Source organism: Alligator mississippiensis, chromosome 7 (assembly GCF_030867095.1).
Source record: "Alligator mississippiensis isolate rAllMis1 chromosome 7, rAllMis1, whole genome shotgun sequence".
Taxonomy (NCBI): Eukaryota; Metazoa; Chordata; order Crocodylia; family Alligatoridae; genus Alligator; species Alligator mississippiensis.
In genome coordinates this window covers 4466893-4486576 of record NC_081830.1, presented here as the reverse complement: position 1 = coordinate 4486576, position 19684 = coordinate 4466893, and the positions used below count along the sequence as shown (strand labels likewise).

The window sequence follows — 19684 nt, the reverse complement described above, 5'->3', positions numbered from 1 at the left end:
GGCAGTGATTCTTAGCCAGGGCACCATGACAATTCACAAGATAAACCCAAATAGTTCAAATAGGAAAAAGGGCACTATGGATTCCTATTTCAATTGGTGACTGTTTCTAAATCTTTTAAAAATAGTAGAGTTAACCTAGCAACAGCTAAGTTATCCTTTCTTGGTTAATTAGGAAAGGGAGGCAGGGTGAGTGAACAGGAGAGATTAGGCTGTCTTTCTGCTGTATGCAGCCACAGCTTTGGAAGAAAAACCAAAAAAAAACCCCCAAAATATATTTCTTCATTCTGCCCTCCCCAAAACAAGGTGTGCATCTTATTTGGTGGCATGTGGTATATAAGAAACTACAGTTCTGCCATAATCTTTTCCATGAAAACTGACTTAAACTGCAGAGATATATGAACCAAGGGACAGAGTCACATAGGACATTCCTTTTCTTTTCTTTTTTTTCTTACTGTTACATTTTTTGTTAAAGGTTTGTAATTTTTGTTTTAATATAAAGGGTTCGATGAAACGTACAGAGTTTTTACTGGCATTTCATTTGAGTTCACCATCTTTTTTTCCTGTTTTTGCAATGGAACCTTTAAATTAAAAATCAGCGTGCCAACACACAAATGAACACAAACAGCAATAATAAAAAAGACCTTGATATGAATAATAAATAAAACAATGAATAAACAATATATACTTACATACATCAAATACAGATTTTTTTTAGAAAAATCCAACAATTTACCAAATTTGAAGGAAATCTCATTAGAAAAGCTGGGGGGGGGGGGGGGGGAATCTGAATTATCCTCTATGACTAAATATGTTCTCTCTCTCATACGGAGGGGTGTGGGAATAAGTTTCATAAATTTCCCCAGGATTTCAGAAGAGGTGACCAACAGTGGATTGCTGTACAGGGATAAAAGAGGCTAATGGGACTAGGTCTAGATTGGACAACTACCCAAATGGAGTACATGTGGCACTGTGTACTTTATGGAAAAGAGCCAGATTCCTCAATTCACCAATACAGCCAAAAGAAAGAGATAGATAGGAAATGACTTTTTATTACACTGTGAAGGCTTTGTTTAAATGATACATGATTTACAAAAAATGAGAATATTTTCCTTTTTCATACAAAGTGTTCACTGACACATTTTGGGTGATGATAAATAAAGAAATAAATAAATCCTCACACAATTGTTGTTTTTGTTTTGTGGCTTTTATGCAAGTGGGTCCCTTTAGCTCAAAAAAAAAGTTTAATATTCCATAATTCTGGTATTTTTCTCGTAACGACTGAAATCATCTTTTTGTCTATATTTCAAGGAGAAATTATAATAAGCATGACAAGCATCGCCACGATGATGGTGGTGGCGGTGCTGATGGCAGTGGTTATTGTGTAGGCGTAAAACACAAAAAGGGGAAATTATTTTCCATCTATTTCTAAAAGACAGACCATTAGCACACGATTCATTAATGTTTTGGAGCTGATGTGGACATGCTCATTAGCCAAATGGTCTCAAAGGCACTGTTGTGGCAGTAGATATAAATAAATAATTGGGGGGAAAAATCACAGAAATTATTAATGGGCACTGGAAATAGGAGGAGACACTTGCCATGGAAAGCAATCAGACAGAAAGACTTCCTTGCTTAGATATATTGCAAGACAAGATTTTCGCAGCTATAAGACAAGCCACTACAACTTTGCAGCTCTATTTGGTTTAACAGTGATTAAATCAGTTAGGCGGGTACTTCATGACTAACACCTGAAAAGTCACTGTTTGGGGTTTTTTTTAACAGTGGCTAGATAAGATTTAAAAAAGCAGTAGCTATGGAGAACTGGACAGAGGTGACGGAGTTTATCCTTGTGGGTTTAACAGATGTCCGCTGGTTGCAGATCCTACTCTTCTTTCTGCTTCTCCTCATCTACCTCTTGACCCTGACAGGAAACATCGTCATCATCACCATCACCCTGCTGGACCGGCGCCTCCACACCCCCATGTATTTTCTCCTCAGGACCTTCTCCCTTGTGGAGATGGGCTTCACATCCATTATCATCCTGAAGGCTTTGTTCAACCTAGCGTCAGGCACTAACTCTGTCTCTATGGCTGCATGTTTTGCTCAGTGCTTTGCCTATGTCCTTGTGGGCACCGTTGAGTTCTTCCTGCTGGCAGCCATGTCCTTCGATAGATATATAGCCATTTGTAAGCCACTGCACTATGTCACCATCATGAACAGCAGGTTTTGCAGCCAGCTGGTGCTGGGCTCCTGGGTGATCAGCTTCATGTATGTGATTGTCCCTCTTATTATGCTGTTCCAGCTGCCCTTCTGCTCACCAAATGTCATTAACCATTTTTTCTGTGACATCGTGGTTGTGTTGAAAGTTGCCTGTAGAGACACCCAGTTGCTAGGGCTCCTGGTGTTCCTCTTCTCCACTGGCAGCATACTGAGTACTTTTGCCATTACCATTATTTCCTACATCAACATCATCTTCACTGTGCTGCACATTCCCTCTGCCTCTGGGAGGAAGAAAGCCTTCTCTGTTTGTATCTCCCACCTCACAGTGGTCTCAATCACCTACGGCAGCTGTATCTTCATGTACGTCAAGCCCGCGGAGGACAGCAGGGTGAATCTTAGCAAAACTGTAGCTCTTCTTAATGGTGTGGTGTCCCCATTCCTCAACCCCTTCATCTACAGCCTGAGGAACAAACAAGTCAAGGAGGCTTTGAGAGATGCTGTCCTCCGGACTGTGATGTTCTCAAATATGCCCAAATGTTTTGGGAGGTAATGAAAGGAGACAAAGAAAAGGGAAGACCCTTCTTTCTAAGGATTTCTTCTTTCCTAAATTGTCCTTATTCTCTCTCCCTTTCTGTCTCTCTCTATCTCTGTGTTTAAAGAAATGTGTCATCCATAAAGGGGTCAATATCCTATGATTTTGCTGTTCTCTCTGTGTGGTTCTGTATGATTATTAGAATCTGACCATCCATTTCTTTACTTCAGTCATGTTCCCCCTACAATACAGTTGATAGTGCTTTCATTTGCCTGTATAAAACCAGGATGTCCCATTTGAGTATGTGGGCCTCTTCAGTTATCCAGAAATATTGCTTGCAGTATCCTAGGTGGGATCAGCCCTGACTAGACCATCCCAGTTCAGTATCTATTCAGCGGCTCTTGAAAATTCCCAGGATGTTCTTTTTTGATCTCTAACTAAAATTTCCCCCATTGCAATTTGAAACCATTTCTTCTTGTCCTGTTGCCTGTGCCCACAAAAGAATAGTCTGTCACCATCCTCCATATTATTACCCTTCGGGTTTTCAAAGACTGCTGTCAAATTCCCTGCCAGTCTTCCCCAGCTAAACAACCCCAACTCAATCGTTTTTAATAAGTCATGTTCAATGGGTCTTTAAATTAAAATCTTAGGTACTCAAGCTATGTATCTGATTCCAGACCTGGATTTACTTCAATGGCACCTAGCTGATTGCAGTTGAAAAAACATGCAAATTATGTTCTTAAAAGTTATTTTTATATTTAAGTAAGACATTTCCTTTGTTCTGATAAACCTCTCAGACTAAAAAAAATTCAATATCTGGAGCGTTGAGGAAATCAAAACTGCTAGATTCCTCTGAGAAGCTCAGTTTCACATATTGAGAAATACATTTAATGTTCATTCTTCCAGATAGCTCAAGAGATGTTCACTGCTTTGAATGTTTTTTTTTTTTTGTTCTCAGCTTTCATACACTATACTTTTCTCTCTTTGTGCATCCTTTATCTTGTGAAAAGTTCCTTCCATTTTCAGCTAAATAGGAAGCAAGGTTTTGGGATGGAGGGGGGTTGATTTTTCATTTTACTGTGTTGACAGTTTTCATTATTTAGGTGATGGCATGTACTTTAGAATAATACCCCAACATTGTTTGATTGGTTTTGTTTTCACAATAAAATGATTTTACAGGAAAGAATGGTATTGAAATATCTGACAATGGGAAAGCACCATGCAAAAGAAAGAGAGCAGGAAAAAGAAGCAAAAAACCAACCAAACAAAAAAAAAAGTATGCATTATGACTGATGGTAATGGTAACTAGTGATGAGTACAAAGACGTTTCTTCCCTTTTCTTCTTTTTTCGTGGGGACAATCAGTGTGTTCCAGCACTGCGGGCATTGACCAAAAGCACCATAGAAAGGGTATCAGTGTTTAGGTCTGGCACCAACTTCCCATAAGCTAAAGAGCAAGTAACTTTTTGTCTTTGTCCCTCATTTCTGTCCTGCATGCATATTCATCTACATCTGTGCCCAGACACTGCAGGGCATACTGCGCACACATAGTCAATGCCCGCTGCTTCTTAATGTGTGCCCACAGGACAAGCCACAAAAATGAAAGTGGGCAGCTGCCCGTTGCCATGTTAGACTCCACAGGATGAGCCTTATTTCATTTCAGCATCGATAGTTGACTGGGGAGGATGAGGCTGATGCCACAGTCTGTCAGTTCAGTGCAGTGGACATCTCCTTTCTTAGCTCTTTGAGTTTTTTGGTCCCAACACATTGCAGTCTGGCAGCACTTTGTGTGTTTGTATATGTGCAATTTTGTCACACCCTCCTGTCTAACACAGCAATATTGAGATCCTGAGCGTCAGCCTGACCCCACCATTTTATGGTGGAAAATGCAGGCATGTAATGGAGAGCCTGGGGGCTCATCCTGCCAGCCCGGGCCTGTTTCCAAGCTCATTGTGTTGTGGACGAGCTGGCTGGGGCTGAGGGTGCTTCAGTGCGGGCTTAGCTGGCAGGTGGACCCAGAACTGAAGCACCCTCATGCCCCAGCCATCTGGGCCAGTGTCTACATGTGTGCTGCTGTGGAGTAAAAAACTCTACAGCAAGATAGGACTTCCTACATCCTCCTGCAGAGTAAATTAGTTTACTCCAGCTTAATAGGGACACACGTGTAGATGCAAAATACTTTCTGCACAGGTAGCTAATCTACTGCACAGTAAATGCCTTGTGTAGACCCTTCCAACGTAGACACAAAAACCCATGCCTTTTTAATATGCATTTTACCATCAAGATTTCAGTATCCTTGAGTACACCCTAAAGATGTGTTGTCATTCAGTGGTCCTTTAAAATTAGCATCACAAATTGTCTCGATATAATTAATCTGATTAAACATTGAACTTGAAATTAGTGTTAGTTCAACCCAATACAAAAGTTCCTAGTTATATATTTTTGCCAAATTTTCTGTCTTTTATTAACACATATAACTTGTCGTGGTAGTGTAGGAGTGATGTTGTAACTGTTAGAGTCTAGAAATGATGGAAGAGGCAAGAATTTCTTAGGGTGATACCTTTTAATTGGACCAGCTATATAGTTGGGTACAGATAAACAAGCTTTTGAATGCAAGACATTGTTCAGCAGATCTGAGGAAGAATGAGAAATCCTTGTCTCGTGCGTAAGTAGCTTGTATTAGTGAAGAAACATGAAGACTGTAGTTATGTTGTGATACAAAATGTCTGCATCAAATTCCATGGTGTTAAACTAGTGTGTCCCTTGTCTCCAGAAGTACTATACTTAGAGAGACAACTTTAATGTCAAAAGAAAAGAGGTTTTTTGTGTTCTAATTTTGTTCAAGTTCTCTCTTAGTTTTAAGGAAAGATAATTGATATTAAAAAAAAAAAAAACCCATAGAAAAACAAACAATCCCTCCCTTCCCTACCCCTCAACAAAGGGCAGTAGCAATTCTTCAGAGGACAAAAAATACATAGAGAAAAAAGAAACCATGGATCTTTGAAAAACTCTCAGAAGACCCAATCTGCAATCCATTCCATGGTATCTCCATTGCAACATTAATATTCGTTTGGTCAGTGTTTCCCATGTGTGATCCATGGACCATGCTTGAGGACCAACTGACCCAGGTAAATGGTCTGCAGATGATAGCATGCCTTTAATCTGTTTACAGTAAAACTATAATAATTAAAATAATGGTTTCTGGAAGTAACTGAGACATTTATGAGGGATGAAAGTGGTCCTTTGGTCCAAAATATTGGTGAGCATCTGCCCTATCCACTTGCTCCAGAGGCATCTTATCTGATAACTGGGGCAGACCCTTTATGTAAAGGTAGGGTATGGAAGGTAAGGTCCATTTACATTTTCACATCCCGTTCTAAAGGGAAACCAAAAGGTTGGCAGTTAATAACACTAACTGTGAATGACTTAATGCTATTTGGAAGAGGAATAAACTGAGCAGTAGGAACAGTTACCCAAGGGGGTAAGAGAATGAACTTTCTGACTACAACCTCCTTAACAAGACTTTAGAGAAGTTCAGAGTCTATAGGATCACAGAAAATGCAGGTTGGAAGGGACCTCAGGAGGTCATGTAGACACTGCTAGAAACAGGACCATCCCCAGCCACATCATCCTAGCCAAGTCTTTGTCTAGCTGGATCTTAAACACTTGCAAGGATGGAGATTCCACAACCTTTCTGGGTAACCTGTTCCAGTGTTTTACTGCCCTCCTAGTAAGACAGTTTTTCTAATATCAAACCTAAACTTCCCGTTCTGCAACTTAAGACCATTGCTCCTTGTTCTGTCATCTGCTGTTACGATAAACAGTCTAGCTCCATCCTCTTGGAAAATTCCCTTTAGGTACTTTAAGGCTGCTATTAAATCCCCCCTTCAGTCTTCTCTTTTCTAGACTAAAGAAGCCCAGTTCTCTCAGCCTCTCCTCAGAAATCATGTGCTCCAGCACCCTAACCATTTTTGTTGCCCTCCACTGGGATTTCTCCAATTTGCCCACAACGCTTCTGTAGTGGGGGCCCGAAACTGGCCACAGCACTCCAGATGTGGCCTCAACAGTGCTGAATTGGTGGGATAATCACTTCCCTTGATCTGCTGGCAATGATCCTGCCAATGCATTCCAGTATGCCATTAGTTTTCTTTGCACCAAGGGCACACTGTTGGCTTATATTCAGCTCATTATCCACTGTAAGCCCCTGACCCTTTTCTGCAGAGCTGCTGCTTAGGCAGTTAGTCCTCAGCTTATCCCAGTGCATGGGATTGTTCCATCTTCAGTGAAGGACTTTGCACTTCTTATTCAACCTCATGAGATTTATTTTAGCTCTAGCTCAATCTGCCAATTTCTCAAAACCTGCCTAAACCGTAGCCCTACCCTCCAGTGTATGTAATACTCCTTCCAGCTTGGTGTCATCTTCAGATTTGCTAAGGGTGAATTCTATCCCACCTTCCAGGTCGTTGATGAAGATATTTAACAAAGCTGTACCTAGGACCAACTCCTGGGTCACTGTACTTGATACCAGCTGCCAACAAGGCATCAAGCCATCAATTATTACCCTCTGAGCCTGATGATCCTTAGCTTTTTTGTGAGACTGTTGTGGGAGACCTTATCAAAAGCTTTATTAAGTCAAGAAGTATGTGCATTTCTGCTCTGCAGTCAGAGAGAGAACTGCAACTGGTGGACTTGTACACAAGCCCTTTCAAGTAATTCCTAAAGTCTAGCAGCATGGAGAGTGGAGTTGGGGAGAAGAGGGGAGATTCACCCCCAAAGAATGACCCAGCATACTTTGTAGGTTTTCTAGCCTATACTCAGACTTGTGCTTCTGTGTGATTCTGTGGCTATGACCCAAGGTGCTTTATCTGAAAAGTCACTGGAAGATGTACCCAATCTTGGAGGCTGAGCAATCTATTGACTGTCACATGCAGTTGGGTTCCTGGGAACATGGTTGAAATCTAGGTTCTATCAATGAGAATGGACACAAACTATTCACTCACTCTGTTCTTGCTTCTATTCTTGCTTATGGACATTGTGGGCACGTCCACACATGCAAGCACATGTGCTTGCAGCAGCTCAAATAGAAGCAATGCAAATTTGAGCCAGGGCTTTTTGCTTCAGAACATGTGTTCATACATGCACTTTGTTGTGGATCAAATTGTGCCACTTGTGGCAAAATAACCCTGCCTGGCTCCTCCTGGATCTTCAACCAGGGGGAGCTAGAGCCTAGGGTCAGCACCTGTGCTGGCCCCAGCAGTATAAAAAGCCACCCTGGGAAGTAGCTTAGGGCTACTAGCTCTCAGGATCTCCTGGGCCCCAGCCAATTGGTTCCTGGGGACACTACCCTTTGTGCCAGCTGGACTGCTGAAGCAGCCCTGAGAGCTCCCTGCACCCTCCACCCACTGCAGCAGTCCGGCAGTGGGGGCTGTTGCCTGGATGTGACCTGCTGTGCACCTGCCAGACTCAGATGGGGACTGCAGAGCTAGTAGAGGCATCTGTCCCTCTGGGCCAGCTGCCAGTGGACTGCGATTGCAGGGTTGGCCTTTGTGCGGCACTACTGCCATGTGTGCCCCTGCCCGGCCATCTGGGCAGCTATCGCCTGGAAGATGTTCTGGGTGTGGTGGCCTGCTTTGAACTGTCAAAGCATGTCCTCCTGGCCCCATTTGTCCAGGAGGTCAGCCACAGCCAGCTGGGTCCCAGGTGCCAGCTCTGAGCAAGCAGGGTCCTGCCACTGGCCTCCCTAGTGTTTCAGCACCAGGGCAAGAGCCAACCATAGAGTTGCTCTGGCAGCCAGAGCACCTTCATGGAGTACCCAGCCTCTGGTTGCCTCAGGGCACAGTCCAGGGCACAGTCAGGGACCATGCCCTGTCCCGCTTTTTTAAACATTGATTTTTTTAGACCCCTTTATCCAGGGGGAGCCAAGTTCCCCACTTCTAGAGCAAGTGCCTTAGTCACAGAGGCTATGGAGAAAATGTAGGAAAGTTCTTCACCCTTACAAAAGTGGGGGAACATCAGCTTTCCCTTACAGTGATACCAATGTTGTTTTCTGTCGCATGGATACAGTGGTTCAGGAGATATTGTCATTTCATAGCTATCAGAATCAAGTTGGTTGCAACATGATGGATTAAAGCAAGGTTTTGCTAAGGCTACTTGCAGAGAGATGGGAGAAAGTGTGGGCATCTATGGGTGCAACAGGCTCTGTCCATAGAGTCACACTAGGGTTGCTTTTGTCAGAATGGGAGAGCTCAGTGTTTGCAGGGTGGGACACCTGGCCTCACCGGAGCCCTGCTAGGCTGATTAATAAAAGAATAGGAGCTTTTTTTACTTCTCCAGGTTGAAGGAGATCATGTCCCCAGGCTACATTTAACATTTTGGGGATAAGTGGAGTATGAAGCCATAGACCTGTAGCAAACTGAGTGGGAGGTATACCTGTATGTAATGGCAGTTCTTTCTACACATCTGGAAAAAACAATAAAGATGATAACAGAAATGTTTACACTTTCTTCAGGTCTGATTTTTTATAGTGCTTGCATGTCAGCAAAATCCTGCCATATTCTATACTTCAAGGAGGTTTCTGTCCCATAATACCACAATTAACAGCATCCATGACACCAAGAACAACTATAATATTTTCTAGAGACAATAAAAATAAAAGTCAAGTGAGAAAGCTTCCCTTCAAATCTAAGAAATTGCTGAATTTTAAGAAAAGGAAAAAAAGTTCTAAGGTTTCTGAAACCCAGATGTCATGATTAATGAGCACAGTGCTTTTCATAGTGTCCCAGTGGAATAATGGTGTAATTAGCCCAAGAACTTCAAAAGGAAGAATTGTACTAGTAGAAAGAGAGAGATAGAGAGAGAGGGCACTCCAAACAAATGGGAAATTATAAATGTGCGATGGAAATAGGAGGGCCCTTTTGCTGTGGGCATCAGTAATGTCAACACCTGCACCTCCAGTTCCCTTGTGAGGCATGGATTTCAAAGGCAAAAGGCAATGAAAATGTTAATTTCTATCTCCATCATTACAAATACTTAAAAGAAGAGTTACACAGGGGTTATATACCTATTGGTAGTAGACTATAGGTAATTTACCATCAAAGACTGCTACTGCTTTCTATTTCTTTATTTTGAATTTGGATGAGCTTGAACCAAGCCATCACAATGGAGAACCAAACAAGAGTGACAGAATTTGTCCTTCTGGGTCTCTCTGATGTTCGCTGGCTGCAGATCCTTCTCTTCTTTGTGCTACTCCTCATCTATCTCTTGACTCTTATGGCAAATATTATCATCATCACCATCACCCTGCTGGACCGGCACCTTAAGACCCCCATGTATTTTCTCCTCAGAAACTTTGCTCTAGTGGAAGTGGGTTTCACTTCTGCTGCCATCCCAAAGGCTTTGTTCAACCTGGCATCAGGCACCAAGACTGTCTCTATGGCCAGCTGCTTTACTGAGTGCTTTTTCCATGTCATTGTGGGCACGGCTGAGTTTTTCCTGCTGGCATCCATGTCCTTTGATAGGTACGTGGCTATCTGCAAGCCTCTACACTATGCCTCCATCATGAACAGCCGGTTCTGTGGCCAGCTGGTGCTGGGCTGCTGGGTGACCAGCTTTCTGTATGTGATCACTCCACTCATTCTGCTAGTCCAGTTGCCCTTTTGCACCTCCAACTCAATTGATCATTTCTTCTGTGATATTGTGGCTGTGCTGAATGTTTCCTGTACAGACACCCACAAGCTGAGACTCATGATTTTCCTGTTAGCCACCGGCAGCATACTGAGCACTTTTGCCATCACCATCATCTCCTACATCAACATCCTGTCCACTGTGCTGCGCATCCCCTCTGCATCAGGGAGGCAGAAAGCCTTCTCCACCTGCGTCTCCCATTTTGCTGTGGCTTCCATCACCTATGGCAGCTGCATCTTCATATACATTAAACCTGCTGGCAGTAGTGGGGTGGATCTTAGCAAATCTGTGGCTCTTCTCAACAATTTGGTGTCCCCTCTCCTAAACCCTTTCATCTACAGCCTGAGGAACAAGCAAGTTAAAGAGGCCTTGAGAAACACTGCCAGCTGCATCATCCTGTTTTTTAAGAATTCACAATGCCTTGGGCAGTGACAAGTGGCACCCAGTAAAGGAAAAGACCTCTCTCTTACTCTCTTTTTCAGGCTTTCCCTCTCACTTCTTCTGTAATCTAGTCATGCTTTTACTCTCTCTCCCTCTGTGTAAGGAAAGTGCCAGCCGTAAGGAGCTTGACGTCAAATTGTCAATTGTCATCAAACTGATGGTATACAGTTCTGTCGCGACACATCTTCATTTCAATAGCCCTACAGAAAGACCAAAGCCTTGGGGACCGTATATGTGAGTATGGGAAATGGCTGCTACACTTCTCAGGGTTGAGATCTCCTGCTCTACAATAAATTCCACAGTATTAATGCAAGGGTTTAGGTTGTAGCCGTGTTGGTCTAAGGACATAGGCAGACAAGATTCCTTGGGTGAATTTGATATCTTTTATTAGACCAACCCAAGTTAACTTTTCTCCAACTACTTGGGTTGGTCTAATAAAAGATATCAAATTCACCCAAGGAATCTTGTCTGCTGAAAGTATTAATGTACATTTTGAGCATTTTCATTTAGGTGTAAAAAGGTCTTTGGTCCACCAAGAAAATGTTATTTTTTAATGGTCCTTTAGTATTGAATCCTGTCTATTATGCTCGCCATCATCATCGTCATGGGCATGCTTCAGTTTTAGCCCACAGATTTCCTTAGCTTTTCGTCGGGTTGGGGTGCTCAAATTCATTTATACTTCTGTTATTCTCTGCATTTACACATCTTTTATTCCATGACAAGAATATATTTCATTTCTTTCAAACCACTCATTTCTGTCCTGACGTATTTTGTTGGTTGTTTTAATCGCCAGTTACACTTCTTTTAAAAGAAAAATGGTCATGTTTGAAAGAGTTCATTTTCAAAGTGATGGTATTATTAGATTTTTTCAATAGTTCTTTTCTGAAATGGAAATGAAACATGACTTCAAAAAATGTGATGGAGATTCCTGACAAGGAAAAGACAATTATTCATCCAGAATCAAAAACTGGCCATGCTTTCATAGGGGGGACTAGAAGTGCCCTGTGTTTAAAAGGTTCCCAAAGGCTGGGTGCTTCAGGAAGGAAAGTAATAAGAACATGAAACTTTGGTTAGAGGTTACAGGAATCGGGTGTCCCTTTCTTGCTCTTTCAGAGACATGGTGAGTGTCCATACGTAAATTCCTTCTTCTCCCAAAGTATAGCTCCTCTGTTTTCCAAAAGGAACTCATGATAACACTTCCTTCCAGTCTATTTAGACCCTGAACTAAGCAGGGGACTTGACTCAATGTGTTCAAACGGCACTCCTTGACTTACACATTGGTTTTGGAGAGAGCATTGACTCTCCCAGATGGAAAAGGAACTGGCTTCTGATGTCTTTTCATGTTGGTCATCGTATGTCTTTGTAGAGGTAAAGTGTACCACACCAGGCCCACAAGGTCAAGTTGTTAAAGGAGTGGAAGCTATCCTACTGCCACCTATATACATTGCTGAATGATTACTAAACACAGGAGCACCACTGGGACAGGGACAGGGACAGGGACGCAGAGCCCTAAGAGTCCCCAGGTCAAGATTTGTCTTATAGAGTTGCACTCCATTTTGTTATGCCTCTACAAAATCAGAAGGATCAGCTTCAAATGGAGGACTAGAAAGTGTTCTTGTCAATGCCTAACCCATGGGTTGGTAACTGGAGCATTTTGCTGAGACACAGGTTCAGCCAGCCCTGTGGGGGGTGGGGGGGCTGGATCTGGGTCTCCCACTCTTAGCACTAGAATCCAGCACTAAAGGTGAAAGTGCGCCTCTCCATTACAGATTGTCCTGCCTTCCTGGGGGAGAGTGAGGTTTAAAAAACGTGTAAGTGACCCCCCACCCCCAATGCCACTTTCATGGCTCATTAAGCTGCATTAGTTCTACTTCCCTTTCTAAACACTGGAGTGGTGTTTTAAGAAAATAATGAGCTTTACTTAGAAAATGAATTATTCTCATGTTCAGTTGTTTATTATAGCTTCTTCTTACATATTTTTCTACAATTTGGTCTGCACTCAATAAACATGCTTTGTCTACTGTATAGGTATTTAACCTACAAGAGGGATGAGGATCTTTTCTCTGTAGACTGTAGAACAGCTGCTCAATTGTGAAGAGCCTTGCCCTTCGACTTCCATTAATACTAAAAAATGAGTAATTCATTTAATTGTATGTCCATCTTAAGACTGCTGTTGGAGAGGATGAGTGTGTATTTAAAATGCATGGCTATTCTTCTCTCGTACTCCTTGTGCTGAGTAAGTGTTGGAGTAACTCCTGGATATAGCTGTATGAAGAGATTCATGGGTAAAGACTATCACATCTAAACGTGTCTTTCCTAGAAAAATGGCACCTCAGATAATCAGTTTTCCCTGTTATAATGGTAGAAAGCCAACTTATAAAGGAATTAATTCCATCTTGAAGAAGAAACAGAACAGTGAGATCATTTTACAGCCCCTGCAAAGCAGGAGATATTTGCTGTCAGTCAGTCCCAGAAGAAGCTCTGCAGAGGAAGAAGGAAGAAAAAGAGACATTTCATAGAAAGGGAAGCTGTGTTTACTAGGGGGTCAGAAAGGAGACTGAACACAGATCACTGGGCAGGTGATGCCTTGTGACACAGATGAATGGTGATGCTCAAAGATGCCATGTGGCATACCCCTTTGGTGAGGATAGAGGAAGAAATGGAGGGGTCTCTGTTATTTCCCTGTCATTTTTTTTAATTGAATGATTTTTTATGTTGGAGGAGAGGGGAGATTTATGCATTTTAGAAGTAATTAGGAAGAGGTTTTGTAAGCCTTGAAGTGAATGGGGGTTAGGAAGCACAGTTGGAATGGGCAGAGGATTTGCCCTCCTAGGTAAGAGGCAGGAAAGTGAAGTGGGTGGGGTTGGGTAGTAGTTTAAAAGACTGATGCTGATTGGAAAGTCTGCTCCTTTCAGAGCTTGTGGGTTGTTTGCCTGTTGTTCTAAACTGCTATAAGCCTTTGTGGAAAGGGCAGGAAATATATTTATATCATCATTATCATATTAAAACTGTTTTGCTTTATGGACCCAAAAAGCACACGTGCATCTCTGTAATTACAGGTTTTGGCCCACAGGCATGGTTTGCCTTTCAGTTATTTATGTGCATACCCAATATGGTTGGGAATGTACGTGGTAGAATAGGATCACCCAGGTTTGCACCTAAGGTTAGACTCTTACACTGTAATTTAGAGGGGTCCAGCAGCAGCAGCTTGAACCCTGAAGGGGTGGTTGACTCAAATCCCAAAGAGTCTTCAGAAGGCATTGCAGCTCCATTAACGCAGACAGCAAGGTCCCATCGCTCACGCAGGTTTCTAACTTGTGTACAGGACCTCCACCTGATACAGGAGGTGTATGGTCCCACTAGGGGGAATGCCATACTGGATCTGGTATTGGCAACGGGAGATGACATGATAGGGGACCTCCAAATTGGTAGCTATCTGGGAGACAGTGATCACCTTATGATAGAATTCAACATAAGACGGCGAGTGGGTAAGGTAACTAGTAGGGTGAAAGTGCTAGACTTTAGGAAAGCTGATCTCATTGCACTCAGGCGATTAGTCAAGGAAGCACTACAGAGTAGGAGTTTTGATGGGATGGGTGCCCAAGAAGGGTGGCTGTGCCTAAAGGAAACGATCCTTTGGGCACAAAGCAAGACGATCCCCGAGCGAGGCAAAAGAGGGAAAGGGGCCAGGAGGCTTCCATGGCTGACCAGAGAAATCCAGGGCAGCCTAAGGGCCAAAAGGGTAGCACATAAAAAGTGGAAAAAGGGTGAGATCACTAAAGATGAATATACCTCCTCTGCTCGTGCTTGTAGGGAGGCAGTTAGGCGGGCCAAAGCTACCATGGAGCTGAGGATGGCAACCCAAGTAAAGGACAACAAGAAATTGTTTTTTAGATATATTGGGAGTAAAAAGAAGGCCCAGGGAGGAATAGGACCCCTGCTAAATGGGCAGCAGCAATTGGTGACAGATAGAGGGGACAAGGCTGAACTCCTCAACGAGTTCTTTGCCTCAGTGTTCCTAAGCGAGGGGCGCGACAAATCCCTCACTGGGGTTGTAGAGAGGCAGCAGCAAGGCGCCAGACTTCCATGCGTAGACCCTGAGGTGGTGCAGAGTCATTTGGAAGAACTGGATGCCTTTAAGTCGGCAGGCCCGGATGGGCTCCATCCGAGGGTGCTGAAGGCACTGGCCGACGTCATTGCAGAGCCACTGGCGGGAATATTTGAATGCTCGTGGCGCACGGGCCAAGTCCCGGAGGACTGGAAAAGGGCTAACGTGGTCCCCATTTTCAAAAAGGGGAGGAAGGAGGACCCGGGCAACTATAGGCCGGTCAGTCTCACCTCCATCCTTGGTAAAGTATTTGAAAAAATTATCAAGGCTCACATTTGTGAGAGCCCGGCAGGGCAAATTATGCTGAGGGGAAACCAGCATGGGTTTGTGGCGGGCAGATCGTGCCTGACCAACCTAGTCTCTTTTTATGACCAGGTTACGAAACGCCTGGACACAGGAGGAGGGGTGGATGTCGTATACCTGGACTTCAGGAAGGCCTTCGATACGGTATCCCACCCCATACTGGTGAACAAATTAAGAGGCTGTGATGTGGATGACTGCACAGTTCGGTGGGTGGCGAATTGGCTAGAGGGTCGCACCCAAAGAGTCGTGGTAGATGGGTCGGTCTCGACCTGGAAGGGTGTGGGCAGTGGGGTCCCGCAGGGTTCGGTCCTTGGACCGATACTCTTTAATGTCTTCATCAGCGACTTGGACGTGGGAGTGAAATGTACTCTGTCCAAGTTTGCAGATGACATAAAGCTATGGGGAGAAGTGGACACGCCGGAGGGCAGGGAACAGCTGCAGGCAGACCTGGATAGGCTGGACAAGTGGGCAGAAAACAACAGGATGCAGTTCAACAAGGAGAAATGCAAAGTGCTGCACCTAGGGAGGAAAAATGTCCAGCACACCTACAGCCTAGGGAATGACCTGCTGGGTGGCACGGAGGTGGAAAGGGATCTTGGAGTCCTAGTGGACTCCAAGTTGAACATGAGCCGACAGTGTGACGAAGCCATCAGAAAAGCCAATGGCACTTTATCGTGCATCAGCAGATGCATGACAAATAGGTCCAGGGAGGTGATACTTCCCCTCTATCGGGCGCTGGTCAGACCGCAGTTGGAGTACTGCGTGCAATTCTGGGCGCCGCACTTCAAGAAGGATGCGGATAACCTGGAGAGGGTACAGCGAAGGGCAACTCGTATGGTCAAGGGCCTGCAGACCAAGCGCTACGAGGAGAGACTAGTGAAACTGGACCTTTTCAGCCTCCGCAAGAGAAGGTTGAGAGGCGACCTAGTGGCTGCCTATAAGTTCATCACGGGGGCACAGAAGGGAATTGGTGAGGATTTATTCACCAAGGCGCCCCCGGGGGTTACAAGAAACAATGGCCACAAGCTAGCAGAGAGCAGATTTAGACTGGACATTAGGAAGAACTTCTTCACAGTTCGAGTGGCCAAGGTCTGGAACGGGCTCCCAAGGGAGGTGGTGCTCTCCCCTACCCTGGGGGTCTTCAAGAGGAGGTTAGACGAGTATCTAGCTGGGGTCATTTAGACCCAACACTCTTTCCTGCTTATGCAGGGGATCGGACTTGATGATCTATTGAGGTCCCTTCCGACCCTAACATCTATGAATCTATGAATCTATAACCTTCAGCAGCTCCATTTTTGTCCTAGACCTTGTGGGCCATAATTCAAGGATGGTGTTTGGAAAATGGCCTCAGTTGTGTGTCAAGTGGGGCACTGAGTAGTGACACCAACACAGACACGCTCGGGGATGCCAAGTGGGAGAGAGGAAAAAACGCGACAACTAGTAGGTGAAGAAAATTCATAAGTTTCCTTACAAGCCAACAAGATGATTAACAAGTTGAGGTAACTTGATGAATACAGGAACTAATTACAAGGACTATTTACAGTAGCAGGTGGAGTCATGAGGGTTGACTGCAGCTGAGAGTAATAACAATACAAGTATGATGCCTGGCTGGGATCCCTATCAGGGTGTGTAGTGTTACCTTTAGCAAGGGAGTTTGGTCTCCCCCATATAGTTCTGCGCAGGCTTTTACCGCATCCGCCTCCACTGGAGCTCTGCCTGGTTGCTTGCACCAACGGTGCGGCCAGTACGCTCATCGCTGTTGCTCGTCTAGCATCACTGGCCGTACCTCTGTGCTCCATATCAGGTAACTTATGCCAGCTATGGAATAAAGCAACTGTAACGGCGTCGGGTGAGATGGTGGGTTTGCATGCCACTTGTGAATCTGTGCTAAAAGGGCCGGGACTACTACTGCACTTATTGGTATCGGCCATACCCAGTTGTTAGCAATTTGGGTTTGGTCCGTGCATGTTCCCCCACTCCAGACGGGATGTCTCATCAAGGTACTGGCCTCCTTCATGTTGAGTAATTCGCCTCCATGATTTAGTACGAGGCGCCCCACTCACATTACTGGGGTCTCCTCTGGGCTGATTTTTGTCTCCCTGATTAAATCTTGCATCTCCCCCCTTGTCCGGGTCCGGTAAACCGCAACCGTCCAGGTTACCTCACCCTCCACCGTTGTTTTGACTGCGGCAATTGGATGTACTTGGAAGGTGGGGGCACTCACGGTGTCGGCCTTCTGGGGAAGACTGGGATATACTGAGGGGATTTTGCATGGTGGCGGTGAGGGAGGTGGTGCTAGAGGGTCGGCGATTGATCCCTTTGTTAACACCATCGGGGGCGCCGAAGCATTATTCCCTACATTTCCTGGTGAAGCAGTAGGGGGCGCTAGAGGGCCGGTGTGCTCCTCCCCTCCTGGGGTGATGTCACTTGCCCCTCCCATCTTGTGAGCTGCTTCTTCATCGCCCGCCTTATTTTTCTCCTCAGGGTTGCCGCCATTTTGGGACTTTAACCTTGCCAGTTTTGCATTCTTGTCAGATCTTGGTTCAATCTTCAATCTTTGTTGTCGGCGATGTTATAAAAGGAATTACATCTTGGGCTTTATCATAAGGCCGATACCTCGCCGCTGGGCTCGACATTAGGCAGGCGAATGCGGCCGGAGTTAGGCCCTCCACGGCCCATTCCTTCTTGCCCTTGGAGTTCGCAGCGGCAATTACAGAAAAGTACCCTTTAATCGGGCCTGTTACAGCTCGGTGGTACCGGGCATGATCTTGCAAGTCAGTGGTACTCTCAACCAGGGGCCGTCGACGGCTTCTCCAGGGGCAGTTTAACGACACATAATCAACCCCGTCCTCCTCACTTTTTCAGGATCTTAAATCTGAGGACGTCTGGCGACCTCGTGCCGAGGCGTGCAGTCCCCTTTATAGACTCCCTAGCCAATCAGGGTGCCCCCTTGATGGAACATTCTGGAGGCCTCAGCATGCTGGTCCAGCCAGTCACGCTCTAGAGGTAACCCCTGACTGGTTAAGCTATGAGCGATCACGCACTGTCCGCATGATGGTGCATATTAAGGTCACATTCCTCCACCACTGCATCACCAAATGTCACTTACTGGTAGTCATGTCACGTAATGTCCCAAACAACAATCTGGTGGAGTCACATCACCTCCTGACAGACCTGTTTCAGGGAAGTGTAGAAATCAGTGTTAGAAATCAGTGTTAGAAATCAGCACACAGCCTGGTCAGAGTCCAGCAAAGAGAAGTCAGCCTAGACTTGGGTACCTCGGCCAGACTAATATATTCTATTTAATGAATGAATATCTAAAGTGGATTTAGGTATCCAAAGTGAAATTCTATTCTATGTTGTTTCAGTCCCTGAAAAATCCATTCATGCCTCTTTGTTTGTGACACCATCTTCTGACCCTGAAGGCTTAATCACAAAAAGTAGGGAGGAGGAAGAGAAATATCTACCCATCTCTTACATTAAGCATTTTCCAGGGTCTCAGGTAGCATTGAAGTGAACTTCGCTTATATGCCTAAGTCCAGTTAGGCACCTAATAGGTGGAGTAGAATTTGGACCTGTTTGTCATCTTGTATAAATTGGTCTGATAAGGATTTCTTCTCATCTACCTTTTCTACTTTGCCTCAGAGTCACGTTTAGAAAAAGCATTGCTCCTTTGGTTATCTCCTTAGCAAGTACAGGCCTTCAAGACAGAGTAGTAATTCTCTACACAGGACTTTGCACGTCGGTGCAAGAGATAGGAAACAATTGTTTTTCACATCTAATGATGGCTGTCTGGAGTTCTGTTGCATTAAACTGCCCTGCGTTCACAAGCCAAAATGTTGATTGGGAATTATTTGGCATTTCTGCACACACTGTTTCAGTGATGCAGGACCATGCATGGTGCACCTCCATCCACCTGCCACTCAGATCAAGGAATATCCTGCCAAAGGGAGTTGTCTGACCCAATGCCTCATCATGCTCAATTGCCCAGCTTCTATCTAAAAGCTTGGTGGTTTGAGGCTTTGCTTATGATATGGGAGTGCCCCCTTCTCATTGAGCGGCTGAGTCAGGCACCCCTTTACTAGATGTCTTCTGGCCCCATACAACCTCTGTTCCTTTCTTGTGGCTCAAGCTCAGTAGGGTGAGAGCAGGTGTCTTCCCACACTCCCTCCCCCAGCTCTCTGCTCACATAATTGTAAATCTGGCAGATAATATTCTCTTCTGGAAAATGTGAGAGGCAAGTTTGACAACTTGGATGCTGTGGACAGAACTGAGCACAGTTCTACCCCAACCTGAGAAAGGCTCAAGGTGGCTTAGAATAAAAACAAGATAAGTCACAAAAAGGTAAATTCAAGAGTAAATGATAAAACAATTCCCCAAACAATACCCCAAAATTTA

At 44.6% G+C, this 19684-nt stretch overlaps 2 protein-coding genes across 2 annotated transcripts; both read left to right on the top strand.

The window, feature by feature from the left end:
- The first annotated feature begins 1813 nt into the window (after nt 1-1813).
- LOC102558895 (olfactory receptor 6C74) lies at nt 1814-2770 on the top strand. The gene has a single exon (XM_019496707.2). It carries the CDS (start codon nt 1814-1816, stop codon nt 2768-2770), a length of 957 nt encoding a protein of 318 aa, XP_019352252.2.
- A 7139-nt stretch (nt 2771-9909) lies between these two features.
- On the top strand, nt 9910-10866 carry LOC132251516 (olfactory receptor 6C74-like). Its single transcript, XM_059731347.1, has one exon. It carries the CDS (start codon nt 9910-9912, stop codon nt 10864-10866), a length of 957 nt encoding a protein of 318 aa, XP_059587330.1.
- Nucleotides 10867-19684: the final 8818 nt, after the last annotated feature.

Bases quoted from the DNA above. Each gene is read 5' to 3' on its own strand.
- LOC102558895 (XM_019496707.2), top strand. From the start codon at position 1,814: ATGGAGAACTGGACAGAGGTGACGGAGTTTATCCTTGTGGGTTTAACA.
- LOC132251516 (XM_059731347.1), top strand. From the start codon at position 9,910: ATGGAGAACCAAACAAGAGTGACAGAATTTGTCCTTCTGGGTCTCTCT.